The 9,445-nt window shown below is 42.9% G+C and overlaps 1 protein-coding gene across 1 annotated transcript in view; it reads right to left on the reverse strand.

Annotated features, from left to right (window-relative positions):
- Positions 1–2,260: 2,260 nt before the first annotated feature.
- The window catches only part of LOC140361563 (progranulin-like), a 23,193-nt gene continuing 16,008 nt past the window's right edge, over positions 2,261–9,445 (reverse strand). The window contains exons 4-5 of the mRNA XM_072447273.1: positions 7,568–7,699; positions 2,261–2,417 (exon numbers count right to left, since the gene is read on the reverse strand). Coding sequence (XP_072303374.1) covers positions 2,322–2,417; positions 7,568–7,699 — 228 coding nt within the window. The 3' untranslated portion in view covers positions 2,261–2,321. The remainder of the gene's footprint in view (positions 2,418–7,567; positions 7,700–9,445) is intronic.

Here is a 9,445-nt window from a genome sequence, read left to right on the forward strand (position 1 = left end):
TCCCTTTATTTCTTTTTTTCGGAGGCTATGGCTATAATTTCTCCTCTCAACACGGCTTTGGAAGCATCCCAAAGGAGGCGGAGACGTTTCCCCAGTATCATTTTCCTCCAGATAAGTCTTAATGTTAATGTTTAATGACATTTGTTCCTTAAACAAAGGGTCATTAAGAAGCTGCATTGACCCTTCCTTCCTCCAAATCTACAGAAATGTAGACAGGAGCATGATCACTTAGGTCTATTGTGCCTGTATCTGCTATGGTGATTTTAGATGTCTTCATTGAGAACAAAAAAGTAATTTATTCTGGAATAGACAGTCTGTGGATTAGAATGAGGTGTAAACTGGCGCCCCCTAGGGTTCATCTCCCTCCAGATGTCAATCAATCCTATTTTCTTCAATAAGAGACAGAACGTCTTATTTCTTGTTCCTCCAGAGCCTCTTGAGCGCCACACGTCTAATGTAGCTGAATGTGAAGATTCTAATCTCCTCCACAGATCAGGGTTCTCTCAGAGTGGTTCAGGGTTCCCTCAGAGTGGGTCAGGGGTCCCTCAGAGTGGGTCAGGGTTCCCTCAGAGTGGGTCAGGGTTCCCTCAGAGTGGTTCAGGGTCAGGGGTCAGGGTTCTCTCAGAGTGGTTCAGAGTCAGGGGTCAGGGTTCCCTCAGAGTAGTTCAGAGTCAGGGGTCAGGGTTCCCTCAGAGTGGTTCGGGTCAGGGTTCCCTCAGAGTGGTTCACAATCAGGTCAATGACATCAGCAGAGAGCGTGATATCGCCCCCTGGTGGAGTAAACACATTTAAAAGAGTGAAAACCTTTAAATTAATAATCCCTTTAACAGTTCATATCTGTCCTCTTCATCCTTACAACTATTCAGTTTGAGATCAATATAGCCACTCCCCTCTTATGTTTACCTCTGTATGATGAATAATAGGTTTTTTTTTTTTAAAAGAATTTTGTTTTGTAGTTTTTGTTCAGTGGAATTCAAGTGTCTCATGTAAATATACAGGTCTATTCTTTCTCTTTTCATTTTTGTCAATCTTTGTTCATTTGATTGGGTTCAGTGCCGTTCACATTGAAGGATTCTACTTGTAATACTTCTGATGCCGTTGGGTTGATTGTATTGATTGTACCGTTGACAACCTTTGAATATTTCTCATCTCTCCGGTCGAAAACAACAAACACACACGATAAGATAAGATAATCTTTTAAGGTCCACACAAGGGGAAATTTGGTTGTTGCACTGCAGTAGAAACAGGAGGAAAGGACAGATTATAGGAAGTTTAAAAAACACACACTCTTAATAGAAGAACTCTTATGAACAAAACAATAACAATAACCATTGGAACACTGAACAGCTGAAAGGTTAAAAAAGAAAACAAAAGGGTTCATGCTAGAAATGGGCATCGAACCCAAAACCCGATCAAAAAAGATTGTAAAGGGAGAGAAGTCCAATTCTAATGAAGGGCCCCCATCTAAAAAAAACTCCATAGTCACTCCTGACACCAATCCTCAGAAAGAACTGGATCTATAAGATCCCTGGCTCACCACGTCCCTGCTGCACTCTGCATATACTTTCAATTTCCCACAAATCCAATCCCCCACGTTTGACACATCGATGAGCAGATGTGTTTAGTCAGAGTTAATGTAAAAAAAAGCAGACAGTCAACGGGTAGGGTTACCCATGGAGCATAAAGTCTGATGTTAAAAAACAAAGAATCATGTCATCAGTTTCTTCAAATTCACAGAAATATATCACCATGGTGACCACAACCCGAACTCACATGCCCCACACTGGCGGCTTCATCCTCTGTACTGTTCATTTCTCAGTGTTTTGCATCTTCCTCAGGAGCACCTCTGCTTCTCCTGGTGTTCTGAGGAGCACATCTGCTTCTCCTGGTGTTCTGAGGAGCACCTCTGTTTCTCCTGGTGTTCTGAGGAGCACCTCTGCTTCTCCTGGTGTTCTGAGGAGCACCTCTGTTTCTCCTGGTGTTCTGAGGAGCACATCTGTTTCTCCTGGTGTTCTGAGGAGCACATCTGCTTCTCCTGGTGTTCTGAGCATGTGTGTTTTTTACCTTCAAATGTCACCAGAAGTGTCACGGGGATCATCGCCGATCATCGCCGCTTGCGTATGTTTATAATTATAGTATAGTATTTGTATTGCACTTTCCCACCTTTAGGGCACTTAAGGCAGTATGGGGCTGTACTGGATGGAAATAAGATAATTGTATCTATGCAGTAGCGGATGAGTATTTCAGCAATTAAAAAAGAAAAATTACATCTGGTTTGTTACATGTGTAGCACATTTTATTCAAATCAATAATAAAAGTCTTCAGAATTTGGAGGGCCCACGTCTGCACACCTGGGAGTCTGGGTCACAGGTGTAACCGTACTGACAGCAGTGGCTCCCGTCAGAACAGCAGATAGCCTGGAAAACACAGCAGAGAAGCCTTTACAAACAGTGGGTTAGGGTTAGGGTTAGGTTCACAAGGCTTCACTTTTTCCACATTTTGCTATATGACTTATTCCAAAAGTCGTCCTTGACCAGTGCTTTGAAATCATTAAAAGGCATAAGATGATTTAATTTAAAAAGTGTTTTGTTGATGAAAGCCTTTTTCCTGTCTCTGTGTTGACACGATGGGTTGTAAGATAAAAATGCCCTGAGACCTCAAACAGTGAATACCTGAACTAATGTGCAATAAACTGGATAAATAATCAAAAATAACCTTAAACACAAACAAAAGGCCGAGCTGTTCTCTTCACATCCAATAATCACATTCTACTTTAGAGTATAATTGACAGTGGTGAGTTCTGTATCCTTCTCCTGTAATGAAGCTTAGAGCTGAACCTCAGAGCTGAACCTGAGCTGAACCTCAGAGCTGAATGATTTGAGTTCAGGTTCAAGGTTTTAACACTTGCTGTAGGATGGATTTACATACATGATCTAGAGCTGAGAGAAATGTCGCCTGGATTTACTGTTTTCTACAATTAAGAGGAAAACACGTTTTTTTCTAAAGAATGACAATCTGGCTTTAAGATTATTTGTCAGCTCTTGTGTTTGTTGAAGGAGAATTTATCATCGATCCAGATTGCCAAGTATTTGTAATAGAGTATCATCAAGCATAAGAATAGATTATTCTTTGGGTCACTAGAGAGTCATTTGGAGAACAGCATACATTGTGTTTTATTTGAATACATAAATAATTGTTGGATAGAGTGAATATCCTTGTGAATATTTTGAATCACTTGTGCACAAGAAGGTGCTTTAGCATACATAATGGCATCATCTGTGTAATAGTGGATGCTACTGTGTTTTAGATTAAGCCTAATTGAATTTGTATATATTGTAAATAACAGTGGTCCAAGGACAGAGCCTTGAGGAACTCCTTTTTAAGGTAAGAAAATTCAGATTGAAAGCATCAGCAGTACCAGCATTAGATCTATTTGTGAGGTCATCTGCAAACCATTTTTGGCTTGAGCCATGAAATGGCAAATAGCTATTATTCTTTGTCGGTTTCTTATTCTTATTATTTTGTCGTTTTGTAATCACGTTTTTGACCCACTGAACGTTGACGAAAAGTCCCACATAGGGGTATGGACGTGATTGGTTCGGCAAAAAAATTCAATAATTTGAAGATGACCCGACTTTACAGCGCCACCTAGAGCAAAAATTAGAAGTTTCTAATTTGGCCTGGGCACATGAACCCTAACCCTATTTGGAGCAGTGATAGAACTCCCTGTGACGACTAAAACGCACTTGGCAGCATCGCTGTATGATGGACAGGATGTCGGCCATTTTGGATCAAAGATTTTATTTTAAATTTTCAAAAAAGGTCTTGTCTTAGTTTTTTTTGTCCGATTGAGCTCCAAACAACACTTTAATAATCAGCCTTTTTTATATTTCTTAAAGGTTGAATGGACGATTTTTTTGGCCCAAATCTGAGTCTTATTTCCTCGTGGCCGATTAGTCCTGCCACGTGTCAATCATAAAACGCACCTACCGCTCACCTGCAGCCGCGTGAGGCTCGTCCCACATTTCCTCGTGTCTAAGCGCATTGATCTATCATAATATAGTTCCCTCAGTGTACGGGACAAAATTAAGACGGAGAAAGACAGTTCGAGCTGACTCATAAGTAGATGGAAATCTACAGGAGACGAGAGATGCGATGTGATCCTTAGCGCTAATAAACAAACACACGTGTGTGTTGTATCAGTCCGCACGGGAGAGTGCGCATGCGCACTTCCGCCTGAGTTCTCAAATCACCGAAAAATCGTCCATTGCGCCTTTAAGGTCTTCGCGTGGGACACCATCGAAATACGCCTTCATTTCCTGCTTTTTGATGACACGTCACGGCCAAAGATATTGACCTACTGAGCTCAACTTTCACTCACTAATGCGTTTATATAGCCTTATTGTAAGTCATTAATACCCATGTAACAAATTTACTCTATAGCGCCCCCTACCTATTATGTGAAAAATCAACATTGTCTGATTTGTCAGGGGTTCTATTCTCAGGACGCCATGAAAGAATTTCATCACAGATATTGTGTATTTTTCACTATTGGCCTGCAGGGGCGCAATTAATGCTTGCACTTCCTGACGCTCTTTTATTTTGATGGGACATTTCCTGTCTTGATTCCTGTAAGCAGCGGATCACCGAGGCTTTCTCTCCCTTTCTCTTTGCTCAGGTCGGCGTTTGGCACAATCTTGCAATTTGTCGGGACAAATTAAACTATTTGAATTGCAAAGTACACAATCATCAATGGTGAGTTACTGAGCGTTGTTTTGTATAAAACCCGCAAAACGCAATCAAAATATGTTTAGCCTGGTAGGTAGAGAGTTTTTTTTTAAGGCGCAGGATATCCAAGGATCAATTTCTGCTTGGACCCAAATTTATTAAGGTTGTTCTTTTCTTGTTAAAACTTTTTAAACTTAACTCAAGACGCCATGGAAAATAGTGCATTACAGATATATGTATTTTTCACTACTGACCAGCAGGGGTGCAATTAAGGCTCACAAATACACGTACACTAAAATCATGATTACAAAAACCTGTCAACCATTATGATTGGTGCTCTAGCGCCACCTACAGGAATGCATAAACATTACTTTTATTGGTAAAACTCTGCAGAGCATTCCTTGATGTGCCCTTGATCCTAAAAGTCCATCAGACCTATGCCCCATTTTGTACAGTTTGGCCTCTAGGGGCCCTCCACGCAAAACAGGCATAAAGACACACTAAACATTAGCACAAATGCACCAAAGTTGTCAGAGTGACACGAGTGAACTAAAACAGATTTATAACACAACTCCTTTAGATAATTTACACTATTAAACTAGATAACCTAACCAATCCAACTTTATTTGTATAGCAAATCTGAAAACAAAATCTCCAAAGTGCAGCACAGAGTACAAACCAAGCACAGGTCAAATATGTTTAAAAAAATAAATAAAAAAACGTAAATACGTACAAACCAAATAAAAACAATATAATATAAAAAATATATAAAATATACAAAATTATAAAAGACGGTCAGAGGACCACAAATTCTCATGCTGTGTTAAAGGCGGTATGGACGATTTTTCGGCGATTTGAGAACGCAGGCGGAAGTGCGCATGCCACTCCCCCGTGCACATGCCACTCCCCCGTGCACATGCCCCTCCCCCGTGTGGACTGATACAACACACACGTGCGTTTGTTTATTAGCGCAACGGAGCGCATCACATCTCTCGTCTCCCGTAGATTTCTGTCCACTTCTGCGTCAGCTTTAACTGTCTTTCTCCGTCTTCATTTTGCCCCGCACACTGAGAGAACTATATTATGATAGATCCATGCGCTTAGACACGCGGAAACGTGCGGACGAACCGCACGCGGCTGCAGGTGAGCGATAGGTGCGTTTTATGATTGATACGTGGCAGGACAAATGATTTATCCACGCCACGAGGAAATATGATAAAAAATTTGCTGAAAAAAATCGTCCATACCACCTTTAAATGTTAGTGAATAAAAGTTATTTTTTAATCTTTTAGACCTATAAGCATCAACTGAAGGTGCAGTCTTTATGTGGGAGGAAGAGCGTTCTGAGGGAACTGGCCCTCAGACCTCAGCGAGCGCAGGAGTGTAGGAACAATGAAGCGCTTTAAAAACAAACGATACAATTTTAAAATCAACTCCAGTGCCAGTGCAGTGAGCATAAAATAGGGTTTTAACTAACTGTAAGCATGGCTTGTTAGCCTGTTAGCTTGTTAGCTTGGCTGATCCCAGTGTACAGTGCATTACAGAAGTCAAGACGTGCAGAGATAAAGCACGGATCACCCGCTCCAGGTCGCTGAAAGGTAAAACCCATTTGAGTCTAGATTAAAAACCTGAGGTGATAAAAACTAGATTTAACCACGGCATTATCTGCTTGGCAAACTTCAAATCTACATCAATGATGGTGCGCTCGGCTCTCGGGAGCCGAGGTGCTGGTCAGGCGAGGGCAAGGCGCATAGGGGTTTCGCGGGTGGCGAGAGCCACCATCACCCATTGCGGCTTTTATTTAGCATTTGTATTGAACCCAAAAACATCCAGACAATCCAAGAGAATATAGTAATCTACTGAATCAACAAAAACAGCAGCACATTCTTCATGATTGTCCAATGCAATAGCATATCATGTATAACTTTAGTAGCAGCTGTGATAGGATTGTTAATACTGTGGTTCATTGCTCTGCCTAGCTTGATGTGTCCCATAAGAGAAGGTCACACTTGTACTCTGAATAATGATGATACACCCCAGGGTTGAGTCTCTTAGACACATTTGTAACCATTCCACTGTCTATATACTATATTACTGGTATCGATATGCTAAATACGTGGCCGAGAGCCACAGACGGAAAAATAGCTGTTTGTACTCAAAAAAATGTGATTGCCGTTTGTGTCTGGTGTGAACGAAAAGCAGCATGTCACACATAAAAAGTCACATGTAGCTCACTTTACTGACATAAAATGGGCAGACACCCTTGGCAAGGGGCACAGCCATAATAGTTAATGAGGGCAGATCCACATCTCACTTATGCACAGCACAGGTTTGTGCCACAGCTCCACCACTCGGATCAAGCTTCACAGATCAGAATGCAGCGAACAGGAAAGAGAATGTGAACAACAGATAACTTCTGATTTGTGGTTTTACGCACAGTTGTTTTGATATTTGGCCACTGAAACATATAGGGAAAGGTCTTAAATGAGGACATGTATTTCACAAACTTGTCCACACACGCTCTCGTTGAGCGTGTGTGGTCTTTCAGAGACTGTTGCTGCATGTAGTGGAATCAGTGTGAAAGTGTGGCAAACATACAAAAAAAAACACCCACACATCCAGGAGGATTATCATTTTTGATGACTGAAATAAACTTCTGAGCTAATGCAAGAATTATGCTTTTCATGTTTATAGATAGACATTTTTTTGCAGAAGACATTCTTTTAATTCCAGCCTAAATGCAAGATAATCCTCTATTTTTATTCAATTGTGATACATGCTGTGCAACCCTACCAAGCTAGCCCCTTGTTTTACACGCATAGAGAGTAGCATTGCCTACCAGGGGGTACGGGCAGCAGTTCCACTGCCCTGTGGGGCCTCTGCAGCAGGAGGAGCCTTGAGGGCAGTAGAAGGACGAATCACAGCGGATCACTCCACCTTCACGAAGAACAGGCTCCAGAGCAGTGTGAGTCTGTGGACAGAAGACGTGAACACCTCACTCACAAGACTCAGAGTCTAGTTCCCCCCTCGTCTATGTTGACATTTACAGAATAGTCTTTGGATTTCTTGTAGCCAAACTGGTATATTTAGTGTCATACCTTGTCAGTTTTGATTGCACTCTGCTCCCTTCACAGCCAAAAACAGCCAAAAACTGTCAAGGTACAACACTTAACATGAAGACCTAATTAACCTAAGTCTTCCCGGGCTGTGCCCGGCCACAGGCACCCGCAGGAGGATCCATAAGGGGCCGGTGCAGAGAGATCTGGGCGGCAGTGCAGAGTACTCGGCCTTCTTGGAGTCCTTGGGAGGGGTACTGGACAGTGCACCGACCGGGGACTCTGTTGTTCTACTGGGGGAATTCAACGCCCACGTGGGCAATGACAGTGACACCTGGAGAGGGGTGATCGGGAAGAACGGCTTCCCCGATCTGAACCCGAGCGGTTTTCAGTTATTGGACTTCTGTGCCACGGATTGTCCATAATGAACACCATGTTCAAGCACAAGGGTGTCCATCAGTGCACATGGCACCAGGACACAGGCCAGATGTCAATGATCGACTTTGTTGTTGTGTCATCTGACCTCCGGCCGCGTGTCTTGGACACTCGGGTGAAGAGAGAGGCGGAGTTGTCAACCGATCACCACCTGGTGTGAGTTGGATCCGCTGGCAGAGGAGGAAGCCGGACAGACTTGGCAGACCCAGGCGCATTGTGAGGGTCTGTTGGGAACGTCTTGCGGAGCCCTCTGTCAGTAGGGTATTCAACTCTTACCTCCGGGAGAGCTTCTCCCATGTCCAGGGGGAGGCTGGGGACATTGAGTCCGAGTTGACCATGTTCTCTGCCTCCATTGTTGATGTGGCTGCTCGGAGCTGTGTTCGCAGGGTCTCCGGTGCCTGTTGCGGTGGCAACCCCCGAACCCATGGTGGACACCGGAAGTAAGGGATGTCGTCAGGCTGAAGAAGGAGGCCTATCAGGCTTCTTTGGCTGGTAGGACTTGTATTGGCGAGGCAGGAACGCTGGAGGGACTTTGTCTCTCAGCTGGTCTGGGAGCGCCTCGGGATCCCCCTGGAGAAGTTGGAGGAAGTGTCTGGGGAGGAGGAAGTCTGGGAGTCCCTGCTTAGACTGCTGCCCCCGCGACCCGGCCCCGGATAAGCAGAAGAAGATTGATGAATCACTCACTGCATTGTTCACTTTCTTGCACTACATCTGTACAACTGTACATTTTTGTACATATTAAGCCTATTTTTTATCTTTACTTTTACTCTTATTTATTTTTATCTGGTAGCTTATTGTTATGACTTATTCATTGTTTTATTGGTTTATGTTGCATCGAATCACCAAGACAAGTACCTATGTTTGTGAATTTTGTTCATTGACAATGGCAATAATCCAATTCTGATTCTGATTCTGGTGTCTCTGTGTTGGCCCTGGGACGAGTTTGCCCCTGTCCAGGGTCAACCCCACCTAAGGCCCAAAGTCACTGGGATAGGCTCCAGTCAACCCCAAAAGGGGTCAAGCGGTAGAGAAAATTGATGAATCTTAATGTCCGCTCATATTCACATTTGTTCCAACCCACATAAGATTTATACTAGAAAAGACTACTTTTTATTTTCAACAAAGATAGGTCGAAAATGATTGAGGCGAACATAGGTACAATAGAGGTGTTCATGCTCCCGTTTACATCGATGTAGATCTGGAATAGAAACCAAAAACACACACTT

Source organism: Eucyclogobius newberryi, unplaced genomic scaffold, assembly GCF_026437365.1.
Source record: "Eucyclogobius newberryi isolate DKJ021-1_F unplaced genomic scaffold, fEucNew1.0.hap1 SCAF_16, whole genome shotgun sequence".
NCBI classification, from domain to species: domain Eukaryota; kingdom Metazoa; phylum Chordata; class Actinopteri; order Gobiiformes; family Gobiidae; genus Eucyclogobius; species Eucyclogobius newberryi.